Genomic DNA, 15,095 nt, shown 5'->3' on the forward strand with positions numbered 1-15,095 from the left:
TTACTTGCATTTCTTTAGCCCAGTTATCAAAACTAAGAAATTAACATTGGGTGATACTATTAACTAGACTACGAACTTTATTCAGATTTCACCTGTTTTCTCACTAATGTCCTTTTTCTGTTCCAGGATCCAGTCCAGGATCCCACATTGTATTTAGTTGTTATGTTTTCTAACTCTTTTCCAATCTGTGCCAGGTCCTCAGTCTCCTTTGCTTTCATGATCTTGATGCTTTCAAAGAGTCCTGGTTGGTTATTTTGTAAAATGTCCTTTGATTTGGGTGTGTATGATACTTTCTTATGGTTAGATTGAGGTTATACGTTTTTGCAAGAATACTACAGAAGTAATGTGCCTTTCTCAGTGTATCATAACACGGTTACGTGATGCTGATAGGTTTTGTTACTGGTGATGTTAACGTTGATCACTTGATGATGTTAACCTTAATCACTTGGTTAAGGTGATGTATCCTGAATTTCTCCACAGCAAAGTTACTATTTTTTCTTTTGTAATTAAGAGGAAGAGATACTTTGAGACTATCCAATTGTCCCGTTTGTCCTCATACTTTTGCCTAGTAAGTTTGGTATCCATCAGCAGATCTTACCTGTGACAGTTATTCCTGTGGTGTTTGTCTAATGGTGATTTTTTATTTCTTTCATTGCTTCTACATTTATTAATTGGAATTCTTCTGTTAGGAAGAGCTATTCCTTCTCCCTTATTTAATTGTTCACTCATTTATTTATACAAATGTGAACTCATGGTTATTTATTTGGCCATTAAGAAGTCTTTCAGAGTGGCTCAACAAGTCCACATCCTTTTTTTGAACACTTCCTTACTTTTTGGCACTATAAGATGCTGCAGACTTATGCTATATTTTTTCTCCCAGTCCTGGAACCACTTTTCCAAGGGCCATTTGAAAATTAAACTCCTTTAGGAACTCTTGGTAAACATAGGAAAGACTACCTCATTCAATGCTGCCTGACTTGGAACTTCTTTTTTATAATTTGTAACTCTAACCTCTGTGGTCTATGTTTAGGATAACTTCCTATCTGTTGACTTAATAATTTCAGTAACTATTTCTAGAGATTCTATTTGGTTCTTTTCCATATTTGCCTCTTCTTTTCCATCATGCCATATTTTTTTACTGGGAATTAAATGCCTTGTCTTACATCTTTAATTCCTTTAAGTACTTTAGTGTTATGTTCTACTTGTTCTATTTTCTGAAGGTCTTGTATGTCTAATCCTGCTGTTTGTTGTTTTTGCTGATTCTTCCTGTTGGACTGTATCATTAAATGTTTAAAAATATTTTTTATCAGAACTCATTTTTAGAGAGGCTTATTTTATTTTTCTGTGTGAATCCTTTGGGTTATGTTTTATGGGAATATCCTTCGAGAGTGGTCCAGGTGCCCCCAGCATAACATAACTGCCATTTTTTATGTTAATTTCTCAGCTCAGTGGTTTCTGGTCCAACCATTACACTAAGGCTGCAGCCCTTCAAGGGTGCTAGTTTTATGTGGGAGTCTCAGTTCCACCTCCCTGCCTTGTATAGGCTAAAGGTAGTATCTCCTCTTTGCATGTGGGCATTTAAACACAAGTTATTAGGTTATGGAAACTGACAACTTCATTACAATACCTCAGTGCAAGTATTTCCTTCTTTGTTTCTGGCACTGAGTAATTAACCCCCGCCCCCTTTTTTTTTTCTTTTCAGCTCAGTTATACATAGTAGGATTTTCTTTTTATGAATGATTTCAGGTATGGCCTATCATATTGCTTGAGTCAGAAGTCATCTGTTTTTTGAAAACAAACAAGTCATTGGTTAATGAACAGTAGAGGCAGAACAAGGCTGGAAAGGCCAGGACCATGAGCCTCACTAATCTGATATAATTTGACAAGATTGCACAGGTCAAAAGGCTAGTGGATCAGATCCACAGGGTTCCAGGGGATGGACATAACAAGATGGTAATAGATAGAATCCAAGGAGCCCTCAGGCCCAGAAGATCTCCCAGATCTAGTCAAGAATAGCCCAGGGTAGGGAAAGTAAAGAGAAAGTAGCCTTCTTTACCAGAGGCTTCCTTGCTCCTGATTATGTGTGGGCAAGCCTGGCTTTACAAATATTACCTGCAGGTATACCTCGCTTACATTTAAGGACACAACTCATGGCTGGGATTCTGTAATATCTTCTCATAATCCTTATGTAGAGACTATTTCAGGCAGTTTTCAAACTTTCTAGGAAGAATTTAAAAAAAATTTTAAACTCTTGAAAATACCTGGAAAATGTAGCCTCACTCCCCACTCACCACCTATGGAAAAGTCAAGGCCCTTTTTGTACTTTTGTAATTGGTGGCTAGAGATCTTTTTTGTTGATCTGCAAAGTACATCAGACATGCGAAGGATGAGGCCATCCTTCTTCATGGTATTTTGATTTATAGAAATATTCAAGTGACAGAGCTGTTGTTGACCCACCTCACATCTGAGTTATAGTCCTTTTTTCTCTTGCCTGCCGGATATTTCTCTCTGTATTCTTTCCATTAATTCAAATTAAATATATCTCAAACAGAGCTCATCATCTCCATCCCCCGTCTCCTGCACATGTGCTCCTTCTTCCAGCTTCCCTTCCTTTTCTTATGATGCTATTTATTTACCCAGATCTCTAAGCCCAAAACATCTCACTTTCCAATTCATTCTCCAAGATCTTTTAATTCCTGTATTATCTATCTCAGGTTTACCATTCCTCAGGTTCCAGTACCATCAGTACTTGATAAATACTGATAATCTGTTCTATACTTATTACCATGCTAGATGAGTGGGGAATGAGAACTGTAAGACATGGTCATTGTCTTTAAAGAACTTAATATCTAGTTGAGAAGACAACTTACATTCACAAAAATAGTGAACAGTACTAGACAGTATATAATTAAAGGCTAAATTGGGTGGTACAGAGTTTTAAGTGTGAGAAATTGGAGGAAAGGAAGAGATAAAATGAGGGCTTGAATTGTAAGAGAAAACTTAATTATGGAAGTGGGATTTGACCTGGGTCTTGAAACAACATAGATTAGAATTGGATAGGTGTTTAAAGTGGGGAGAAAACATGGACAATTAGTATATTGAGCATAAGGTTTTTAGAAAACTTTTGAGGCTCTTGATGTGTTAGGGACTAGTGAGAAACAGGAATTAGGGAGGTGGATGACTGCTTTGATTTTGGCTATAAGACTACCAGAAGAATCTTTCAAAAGTAGCATTTTAATTTTGTTTGTTCCCCAACTCAAAAATCTCTAGAGGCTACCTTTTCTTTTTGATTCTGATCCAAACTGCTTTGGTATTCTCAGTTCTCTCTGATCTGCCAGCCTTTCCTCACTGGTACTCATTCTTTCTGTGCCTACAACATGCTTTTTTTGTGTTTTTACTTATGCTTTCTTTTCCTTGTGGGGTGTCTGCCTGATTTCTGTCCATTCCTTCTTCAAGTCTCATTTCAAGACTTACTGCGTCTTGATACCCTCTCTGATGACTCCTGCCCACTGACATAGCTTCTTCCCTGGATTCCTCCTAAAACTATTTTCTGTTGAAAATAGCTCAAAATCTAATCACATTCCTTTTGTTTTCTGATAATTTAGAATTAAATACATTTCTCTTCCTTTGTGATAAGGTGCTAAATTCTTTGAAGAGTTAGATTATGTTTTATATTTTATTGTTCCTCTTAATACTATATACTGCTCTGGGTATATACTCGATGTTGAATTGATAGCTTTTAAAGAATGGTTTGCTTTTAATTTCAAATACATAAGTATTTGTAACATTAGAGCTACTTCGTATAAATGTGCCTATTGCCATGACTGGCTCATAGTACTGCCCTTAGTAAATGTTAGTGGAATCTAAATTTGTAGTGGATCCCAAGTCAAAGAACATTTTTCTGCTGTTTCATGGAAAGTAGAAAATAAGAGCAAAAGCACTGAATCAAGTTTTCTGTGATACTCTTTCTGCTGTCTTCTCCTTTGAGTCTTTCCTTAATCTGTGTCCTTAAGTATATATTATTCATTTATCTTTGACATCTTTTCACTTACTACCTCATGTAGTTTTTCCTAAATAATTTATGTTTATAAATGGAGATAAATTGTGTGTGTTACTTGAAGCTTAAGAGAAGAGATTGGAGTATTTTAAGAAGATTAATCCTCGTTAAACGCCATCTAATTGATCTGTGTTGGCACTCTTCCTGCCTGAGTTTTAAAATTTTAATAAAATATCTGCAAGTGAAAAAATCATCTGTTGTAGTTGGACTTGAACTTAAGAAGACATTTGAATAACCATAAAGCCAGATATTGAAATGAACTAAGAATACTTGGTTTAAGGAAATTGGATCAAGTTAAAAATGACATTTTTGTTGAGCTTTAGTTTTATTTTATCATTTAACAGCTTCTTAAAAAATCTGCAGTGACTTTTAAAGCAAAGACTTAAATTATTATTTTACATAATACAATTATTCTCCTACTTCCTTTAAAAGTTTGTAAGATGATTTGAGAGTGTTTGGTTTATATATATTAACATCCTAATTTTCTGAGTGGGGTGTAGTTTCAGCAGAGCTGAGGAACTACAAGAACTGTGGATACCTGGCCTTAGAAATGTTCTAGCATTATCGTACCCTTCTTTGTTTCAGAGAATGGTTCTTCAACAACGTATGTAGCTAATCTGGAATTAATTTCATGTGTGTGTATGTATGCGTATGTGTAAGAGAGAGAGAGAGACAGAGACGGAGAGAGTTTTGTTTCTTTGGTTAACCAAAATAAAGTAGTGAAAAAACAGTTGTGTGAGGCAGGCTGGATCTTCTTCAACAACAGTTTAAATTGGTTTAAATAATTTCTTTTGAGGATAATTTTTGAGGATACCTTATTGAATCTTAACTTCTAGGAATGTTGTTTTTTTCCTAAGTTTCCTTATAGTAAAAGACAGTACTCTTTAAGAACAGATTTTCATGAGTTGGGATTTTGTTAGGCATTGACTTTTGTATTTGCTTCACAGGTTGTTTGCATTCGCTCCACTTGGAATGCTCTCTCCCCAAAGCTGAGTTGTGACACAAGACCTCTCATTTTGAAGACCCTCAGTGAACTGTTTGCTCTGGTTCCTTCATTAACAGTCAATACAGCTGAATATGAGGTATGCTTTTGGAGCTCAATAAATTATCTGTTTTTACATTGGAAAGACATGTGCTTTACAATAACTTTTGGAAAAAATATTCATAACCTCTTGTTCGCCAAAAATCCTTTAGCACTTTTTGCTCTGAGAATGTGTTAGGCTATCTTTAAGGATGGAGGATATCCATCCTTATCAATTCTGTGTCTTTAAGACTCATTTACATAAAGGATACCAAGTTTTTATTGTGAGAGTATAGTCAAGATTTTAAAAAGTCAATATGTTAAAAATAGTGTTTCTGAAATAATAAAATTCATGACGCCAACAGTTTAAGTTCATTTTGTTGGTCTTCTAAGTTCTAAAAATGCTACAAAGACTTTCATAAAGCAGGGCAGACCCTCCCAATAGTATAGACATATTGTCATTGTGTTTTACTTCTAGCTTGGGTATAGAGATTTTGTTTTTTAGCTGTTAGTTCACATATTCTATACACATCTATACTCTTCATCTATATCTTCAATGAGGATGATTGTAAAATTAAACTGTCTTAAGATAGGAACGTAATTTTATGAACTACTCAGTATTTGTCATTGTAATGAATTGAAATACTTGGTGGAAGATGCTTTGCTGTAAGATTCATGTATTTCTGCTTAACATTTCCTTTATTATCTCTTCTTTGAGTGAAATGAGAGGGTGCTGAATTCATTATGTCTCCACCTGTGTAGCCACATTCCCTTTCATGCCCACCTTTTTTCCTTTTCCTTCAAAGAGCAGCAGTTGATTTCTACTTGAAGTCTTGGTGAACTTGTAGTTTGATTCGTACTTCACAGACTTTGATAAACTACCCCTCCATGAGATTTCAATTACTGTCCTTTACATGTTTTAGATCACGTGACAACACAGGATTATAGGATAATACTTTTAATCATTCTAAATGCCACATAGTGAATAAAATCAAATTTGTCCTTACTGGCATACAATACCTAGCACTGTGCCTGGCACATGATATATATTCAGTAAGTAGTTGCTGAATGAATGATGAAGCAATTCAGGATATTGTGAGTTTATTCTCATATCTGGGCTTTTGTTTTTGGGTGTTTAAAAAAGAATCAATTTGAGACTCCTAGAGTATAGAGTTCACCAACAGTCTTTTTTGGCTACTATACACCGGTATGTACCCTTATGTTGTCAGGAAGTCTGCTGGGCTAATGATAAGGAGCTAGGGTTAAAAACAAAAGTAAGGACATGTTGTGTATATTTATTTCCTGTCTTCAAGGGCTGAACTCATGTACCTTCTTATTGCTTTTACTTTGAGCTATTCAGATTTTATTGCAGGTTAATTTATAAAGTGGTTCATGTGTTGGTTTCTTACGTTTGCTTAACAATGGCTGTGAATTGCCTTTTGGACTATGTATTTTTTTCTTCTTAAGATTTTTTTTTTTTTTTTGGTGAGGAAGATTGGCTCTGAGCTAACATCTGTTGCCAATCTTCCTCTTTTTGCTGAGGAAGATTAGCCCTGAGCTAACATGTGTGCTCATCTGCCTCTATTTTGTATGTGTGACGCCGCCACAGCATGGCTTGATGAGCAGTGCATAGGTCCGCGCCTGGGATCCTAACCTGCGAACCCCAGGCTGCCAAAGCGGAGCGTGTGAACCTAACCATTACCCCACCGGGGCAGCCCCTTTTCTTCAGATTTTACATTCTTTTCCACTGGCATCTTATTTTGACTTATATTCATGCTTATATTAATATTAGGGCTCCTCTCTTGTTCAGATAGACTGCTTTAGGGCCATTCCATCCATCAGTTTCCTCCCAGGAAGGGAGATCCCTTCAGTGACCATAGTCCACTTGGAAGCAGAAGTAAAGAAATGTAGAGGGAGACCTCTGTCTGTCTGTCTCTCTTTCTGTCTCTCCCTGTCCCTCTCCTTCTCCCCGTCTCCCCCTCTCTCTCCCTTCTTCTCTTCCTTCCTCCCTCTCTCCTTCCCTCTCTCCCCGTGTGTGTTTAAGTAGTTGGTTTTCTGTTAACTGTTTAAATTTGTTTATAGTTTGTTTGGATGTAAGCCAAAGTTGAATGTAATTTTTCCAAAGCATTTCTTAGGTCATTGCTATCCCCGGTCACCTCAGTGCCTTGCGTTTGACTAAAATGAAGTCCGACCTCTTGAACCTAATCAATAGGCCTTTTAGAATCTGGCCTCACTCTACTTTTCTGCCGTCTGCACTCCAGGAAAACTAAACCACTTGTTGTTTCCTTATCTGCCACCAAACTTTTCTATTTCTTTTCCTTTGTTCATGCTGTTTTTCTTGGTCTAGAATGGCTTTCTATTTCATCTCTAATTTTAAAGTCTATTTTAGGAAATAAAGAATTGGTTTACTTGGTCCCATCCTTTGAGAATTTTTCTGCAAGCCGCAGTCTATTATTCCCAAATGCTTTATCTAAACTAAGAACGTTTATTTCTATTTTATACTACAGGTATATGTACACATATATTATTTTCCCCATTAAACTATAAGGTTATTGAAAATAGAGTCCATGTTTGAATTAGTGTGTTTTCTGAGTTGCTTTGCAAGGTGCTTGGTACATTCCTTAATTGACTCAGAATATATTTATTAAAACTGTACTTAGAGATACTAATAAATAATAATAGATACTATTTTTAAGTACCTCTTATATTCCCAGCACTCTTCTAGTTGCTTTATACCAATTAGTTATAATATCTGATAGGAAGGTAGTATATTTCATTTTATACCTAAAGAATCTGAGGTTTTAAAAGGTCCATCAATTCATTAAACAAATATTTATTGAGTATCTGCTACATGCCAGACAAGTAACTTGACCAACAGGGTAGTTCCTAAGTGACAGCTGGTGTCTAAACCGAGGATTTTCTAGCTCTATAGCCTATTTTTCCATTACACTCTGTTGTCAGGCCCTGTGTTCTGAAAGCGTGCAGGTTGGTAAGGGAGGCAGATGTAAGCGATAATAAATATGACATTTGATGAATACAGTTAATCAAAGGGCTGTGAGAGTGTGGTGGAGTGACCAGCATCTTTGGAGGAATCTAAGCAAATTTTATTTAGTTGGTGCTGTTTTACTAGGATCTTGAAGAATTAATAAATGTTGCTTCCCATTGAAGTTTGGGGAATGGAATATGCAAAAGTAAGGAGGTATAGAAGAACCTTATATGATTTAAAAGGGCAAGAAGTTAGATGCGGCTGAAATGAAAAAGACATTGAGTATTAGAAGATAAATGACTTTTTATGCTCAATTATTTATTAAATATTTGTCATTTGAGGAACTATTCTGGGCTTTATGGTCTAGGCCTTTGAAATGAGAAAGAGAGTCACTGCCCTAAGGAGTGTACAACCTAGTAGGGAGCTCACCACACACCCAGATAATCATACTAAATGCTAAAGTGTGCTGTGTGCCATATGGCCGTTGGAGAATGGAGAACTCTCCTCTGGGTAGAGGATCAGGAGCAGTGGCATGAAAGAGGGGAGTGACATTTGTACTAGGACTTGAGAGGTCAGTGAGAAATGGTTAGATTTCTGAGTTTAATAATCATAAAATCTCATTCTGTTTAAACTATCCATGTGTTTAAATGATGGGTCTGTTTCTGAGTATTTTCGTTTTATGAATGATGGGTAAATACAGATTAAGTCAATAACTAGTGGTGTAATTTTTAAAGTGATTTAATTTTCACCATTTGCTACCTTAGATGGTTTATTCTCAGTTTTATCTTTGTCTTAAAAGTTTATTCTGATGTTTGTTGATTTTTCAGAATTTTAGAGTTCAAGTCCTCAGCTTCCTCTGGACCCACACTCAGAACAAGGTACTATCACAAGGGGTGTCAGTGACACAGAACCAAGCTGGGAAAAGAACTGTGAGATCAGACTCTTACAATAAAAATAGAACTCCCTTGAAATGATGGCTTCTTGATTTTAAAACAGCTGTGACTCTTAGTAAGTTTAGGCTTTAAAATTTAATCTCAGCTTATGCCCATTAATATATTTTCACCATAAAGTGCACTTAATACTTTGTGAAGCTGATGGATGTGAAGAGGGACTGTTGCCGTTGTCTCATAGTGTTATATGGTCCTTCCCTTTTCTGCTGTGCCCCTCCTCCACCAACAAGCATATCGAACAAATAGTTGAAAGGTCCAGCCCGTTTTTTAGATGACATTTCCAATCAAGGAGGTTAGAGGAGAGAGTGTTAGTGATGTTATACCTGACTCATGAGTGAAAGATCTTAGATTCCAAAAGGCTAACATGCCCCGTTAGTAGCTGGAGAATCAGAATCCAAAACCAAGTCTATCAGACTCTAAACCCTGATACTCCTTCCACTAAACTGTGCTACCTCATGGGGCCCTGAGCGATTATGAGTAACTTTATGTTTAGTGCCCAAACTAGGATAAACATTTAGTGCTGATCTCTCTGCCCAATGCTGTTTTCTCTCTATTTTTAATTGACACAGATTAAGCCTTAATTGACACAGATTAAGCAAGGCTTGAATACCATTTCCAAAGCACTGATTATGGAACTTTGAGGTTGGTGAGGGAAGATTTTCTTTCTTCTTATAGAGTTGATGTTTAATATATATATATACATGTTTCTTTTGTTTTACTTTTACCCTATCTAGGACCCAATTGTAGCAAATGCTGCATATAAATCTCTGTCACATTTTAGTGCGGGAGAGCACACCATTCTCCATCTGCCTGAACAGGTAGGCTTTTCTGCCTTCTCACTGGTATCTCTTTGCTGCTGGATTTTGCAATTTTATTTGTATCTCCCCTCTTAGGAGATTCTTACCTGATGGATCTATATGTAACTCTAGATAAATTGGTCATAAAAGATAAGAATTTATATTCATTATTTGTTTAATCTATAAAAGACTGTAGAGGTCTTAGACTTCACAGATAATGAATTTAAATCTCTTTGAAGAAGATAGAAGACACCTGTGGTTCAAATGAAGTCTCCTCAAGGTGACTGGGTGTATGATTGCATGCTGGTGCCCATGGCTTACTCCAGAAGATCTTTGCCACCTTAGGAACCACTTTGCTCAGTTAGTATGCGATCTTGGACTTCAAATCCAAGCATGGTCTGCATAGACTGAGGTTTATACCACCTGTGCAGCCAAAGATCTTTATTTGTGATACAGAATTGAGATCCCATCTAAAAAAATCTGCTATTTATTAGTTTAGTGTGAAATGATGGATAGGTTAGCTCCAGAGAACTGGATGAAGAAAGTGTCACTGTCTTTTAAGGGTAAATACATCGTGTGACATTATCTTAATTTTTAGACTAAACTAAAACCATGCAACCTTTTCTTGTATCTACCTAATATTACCAGCTTTAAATTATTAAGGAGTTAAGTGTCTGATTTCACATTTAGTGTTACTACTAATTCAAATGCATACGAGTGTTTATTGAATGCCTTGAGAGTGTAAGACAGATTTTGTGTTAGAAGAAGTTATATGTAACATTACCCAGAATCTGTCCTTGAGGTCAAATGGCAAGACGTTTTGGTGTGAATTTCTTGGGATTCTCAGGCATTAAAATGGGTTGACTTTTTCTTCTAGATTGAGTTGATACAGAGATTAGATGCCAGTAGGAACCATGAAACTTCTGTTTATTGAATTGAATTGGAGTCACCATGAAGATAGGCTCTTGTAAAACCAAATTCTAAGTAAGGCAGGATTTCCCATGTTATTGAGGATTCAAAGACAGATTGGCTGGTTTGTCATGCAGTTATCACAAAAGAAAACCTGAAGAAAAGGTGTCCTATGACTCATAAAATTTAAAAAATTGGACTTCAGACCGTACTATGGAGACTAGCAATACCCATAGCTTCTTTAAAATAAAAAGCAAGAAACAAAAGGAAAAAAAAGCTACATGTAAATTTGATGTGCAAACTCCTACCATAGATTAGCTGCAGCATCTGGAAAGATACTTTTATTATTATTATTTTTGATAAGAAATTGCTAATTTAGATCGCAGCATAAAAATTACCTTTATCTTAAGCTATCATTCCTGAAATATTCCAACTGGAATAACAGCTTTTATTAAATAAAGCCCATGTACTCTTGACTGTTTCGTCTCTACCTCTTTAAATATTGATGTGTTTATCTTTTTTCCTACTTTAGAATTATATTCAGTTTATGATTATGTTAAAGTTTATACTCAGGTAAGTGCTATATTCAGTCAAATATTAGATACTTTCTTAATCTAACTCTTCTATACCTTCTCATCCCTGAATAGCCGTAAATAGCTCTTTATACCTTCCAACATAAGGGGTGTATTTAGAGTTGAGGTTTCTATATATGCGTGGATTTCCACCATCAGAGTGTGAGGAGCTATAAAGGAAAACTCTAAGGCTTATCCTTTTTAAGCCATGCTTTTCAACACTTTTTTCTGCTCTAACCCCTTCTGGGATATAACTTCCAAAAGTAACAGTGTTCACTATTGTGGATATTCTCAACGGGGATTAAGATGAGGGGACATAAGTGGTTTAAAAGAGTCTGCCTCCGACCCCCAGCATCTGATATAGAGGACCTGCCTCCTCATGGCACCATGCATTCTTCTTCATGGTGCAAGACTGCACCATGCATTCTTCTTCTTCTTTTTATTGATTACTGATTTTCAGTTTGGCTGTTTGAATACCTAAGGACTGGAAGTCTAGAAAGTGGTGAATGTGTTCATATCCCAAGTGAGTCCCCAAAGGCTAAGGATACAGCTGAGTCAGCTCCCTACTTCTGTTTTGTAGATGATGGCAGTGATGTGAAGCTGAGGCTCATTTTCTATAAAAGCATATTTTCAGTTGTTTCAAAAGACCCTGCCAAGTAGGGATTTCTATAATGTAGAAACTAAGATTCTTTGTTGTCAGAGATTACTCACTCTGCACCAGGGTAATTTGGTTTACTCACAAAACTGAAGGTTACCTGTATGCCTTTTCAGTGAAAGTATGTCCATATTCTCTCTTTCCACTTGTGGAAACGTGTGAAATAATCTTTTAAATTAGCACACTGTGAATTTCAAGCAGAAATTAAAAAAAAAAAGGTATAATGCATCCTTATCAACGTGGCTACTTTTGTGGATTATAATTCAGCCACTTTTGTAAGTACTGCTCTTCTTTAAATTTTCTAAAGAAAGATTTCTTGTTGATTGATGACCATCAATTTAAACTGTGAAGCTTGTTGAAAGCTAACAGGCTGGAGGAACAAGAGGAGTAAGAGGAGTGGTAGACATCAGAAGGAAGATTAGGGTTGAATGAAACAGTACATCTAAGATGAGATGGAAAATGTCAATGGATAGTAGGGCTGAATGAGACACCATGAGAATTAGGGATTTCAAGCTTTCTTGACATTGGTTTGTTATTAGGAAGTTCTGTGGGATTAGAGGTGATGGATACTTAACACTTGCATTGGTTTAATAATTACTTATTGGATGTATACTAAGGAGTAGGCCCTGTTTTATGAGCTAGGAATGTTGAATGAATGTGTATGTTTTGTTGGTTTATAAGAATATCATTGTTAATTATTTGAAACATGCAAATCAAACGTTGGTTCAGAAATTTGGGGGGCTTCATTGAGGACCTGTTGATTAAAATTAAAAAATAGACATGAATTATTTTTCCCTTTTAGTTTGTATTTCTTCTGTTCTTTTTAACTATTTATCCTTCTCTTTTGCCTTCTTTAGTGCCAAAAATAAAAAAACCCAAAAACAAACAAAATCAGAAAAACTATAGTGAATTGTTTTTCTGGTAAAATAATCAGTAATAGATAAACATTTAGGTAGAAGATTGACTCTTCTCTCTGACTCGGGTTCATTAAAAAGTGTTTAGCTATTTAAAAATTAAACTTTTTATTATAGCGATCTTAAGATAGATTGTGTTGTTGATTTCTGGAGTTAATTTTAGAAGTGTATAATATAAAAGAACTCATTATGCATCCTGGGTTGGTATTAATATGGTGTAACCTGTTTGGCTTTGATTTAAGTGAATGTCACTGCATTCATCAGAAGCTGTTTCTCTTTTTAAATGAATTTATGCAGATACTTAATGTGTTCCAAATAAAATCCTCTGTTTATGCACAAACTCCTGGATTTTCATAGGTTACACACACAGAAAGATGGTTGAAAGGTTATCTGGCTCAGAACCCATAGTGAGGCATTTTGTAGGATAAGCTTTCCAATATTCAATTTGAAGCAGATTTAAAAAGTAATTTATCATTTTATATTTGACCCTCCATTTAAGTTTCTTCAACAAAGCTTAGCTGTAATTGGAAGGGCTTAGTTGTTGTGTGTGTATGTGTGTTTTAAATATTTATGCAGTTTTCCTGGGTGTTTTAGCAGCTAATGTAATATAATTGCCAAAATTTTATAACTTTAAAAAGTATTTTTTTATATGACTTCTCTTGATTTTCCTTAGTTGTTCTCACATTGATCTTACTCACTTGTTCACACAAAGGGAGAAATATGGGGCTAGCATAGGGAAGCTGGAAAAAATACTTCTCTAAGAGGTGAGAAGAGGAGGAGAGAAATGTACTGGAACCAAGTTCTAACAATAAGTGCCAATTTATTCAGGAGAATCAACTCACCTTTGAAGAAAAATAATTGAAGGATAGATACCATTATAAAATTGGAGGATGCCATTAAAAGTACACAGAGTATATCATCTATACTTAAATTACAGTATCTCTGTAGTCTTTTTGTTAAAATATATGCATATGTAAGATGCAGACATATGCTGTTTACCACATAGCAGATAAATTAATATAGGCATCCAGTTATATGAATGTGAAATTAGACAACTTAAGATGGACAAGTGGATCAATTTTTTTTAATCTGTAGTAGGTCCTTATTTATTGGCTCTCAGAAATATTGATGGCCTGGGTGCTGTGACTCATTTTAAGTAATTGACCTAGCAGAAAGACTGGATGGGATAAAATACGTGCAAAAAATGATCGTATCCCTTTTATACTAAATAATTCTGGAATTGGGAGCATTTGGTCATTTGGCATAGTTCATATACCAGTTTAAGGTCCCTCTGAAGATGGTGGCAGCTTCCACTTCCACTTCTCGTGCTTCTGCTTGCTCCTCCTCCTCCTCCAGTCCTCCTCTCCCATTTCATCTCCTCTTTCTTGTAGCTTTTCTTCCTTCCTCCCTCCCTCCCTCCCTTTTCCCTTTCTTTTTAAACAGCTTTATTGAGATTTAATTCTCAATCCGTGTAGCTCACCTATTTAAAGTGCATAATTCAGTGGTTTTAGTATATTCATAGAATTGTGCAGCTAATCACAGAACAACTACAATTTAATTTTAGAACATTTTATTAGCAATCTCCATTACCCCCCTCCCCTCCCCGAGTCCCAAGCAACCAATTTAATCTACTTTCTATCTCTATAAATTTGCCTGTTCTGGACCTTTCTTATAGTGAAATCATATAGTATGTGGTCTTTGTGACTGGCTTCCTTCACTTAGCGTAATGTTTTCAAGGTTCATTCATTCATCAGTTGATGGACATTTGAGTTGCTTCCATTCTTTGGCTATTATGAATAATGGCATTCACATTCATGAACATTCGTGTGCAAGTTGTTGTGTGATTGTATATTTTCTTTTTTATTTTATTTTATTTATTTATTTTTTGTGAGGAAGATCAGCCCTGAGCTAACATCCATGCTAATCCTCTTCTTTTTGCTGAGGAAGACCAGCTCTGCGCTAACATCTATTGCCAATCCTCCTCCTTTTTCCCCCCAAAGCCCCAGTAGATAGTTGTATGTTATAGTTGCACATCCTTCTAGTTGCTGTATGTGGATGTGGCCTCAGCATGGCCGGAGAAGCGGTGCGTCTGTGCGTGCCCGGGATCCGAACCCAGGCCGCCAGCAGCGGAGCGCGCGCACTTAACCGCTAAGCCACGGGGCCGGCCTGATTGTATATTTTCATTACTCTTAGTTAAATACCTAGGAGTGGAATTGCTGGGTCACATGGTACCT

At 36.1% G+C, this 15,095-nt stretch overlaps 1 protein-coding gene across 2 annotated transcripts in view; it reads left to right on the forward strand.

Annotated features, from left to right (window-relative positions):
* Nucleotides 1-15,095, forward strand: part of FOCAD (focadhesin) — a 291,760-nt gene that overhangs the window by 172,423 nt on the left and 104,242 nt on the right. For both annotated transcript variants that reach the window (XM_014792384.2, XM_087444678.1), the window contains exons 16-18: nucleotides 5,005-5,139; nucleotides 8,892-8,942; nucleotides 9,749-9,832. In XM_014792384.2, coding sequence (XP_014647870.1) covers nucleotides 5,005-5,139; nucleotides 8,892-8,942; nucleotides 9,749-9,832 — 270 coding nt within the window. The remainder of the gene's footprint in view (nucleotides 1-5,004; nucleotides 5,140-8,891; nucleotides 8,943-9,748; nucleotides 9,833-15,095) is intronic.

Source organism: Ceratotherium simum, chromosome 20, assembly GCF_057802395.1.
Source record: "Ceratotherium simum simum isolate JZ-2026a chromosome 20, ASM5780239v1, whole genome shotgun sequence".
In the NCBI taxonomy this organism is placed as follows: Eukaryota; Metazoa; Chordata; class Mammalia; order Perissodactyla; family Rhinocerotidae; genus Ceratotherium; species Ceratotherium simum.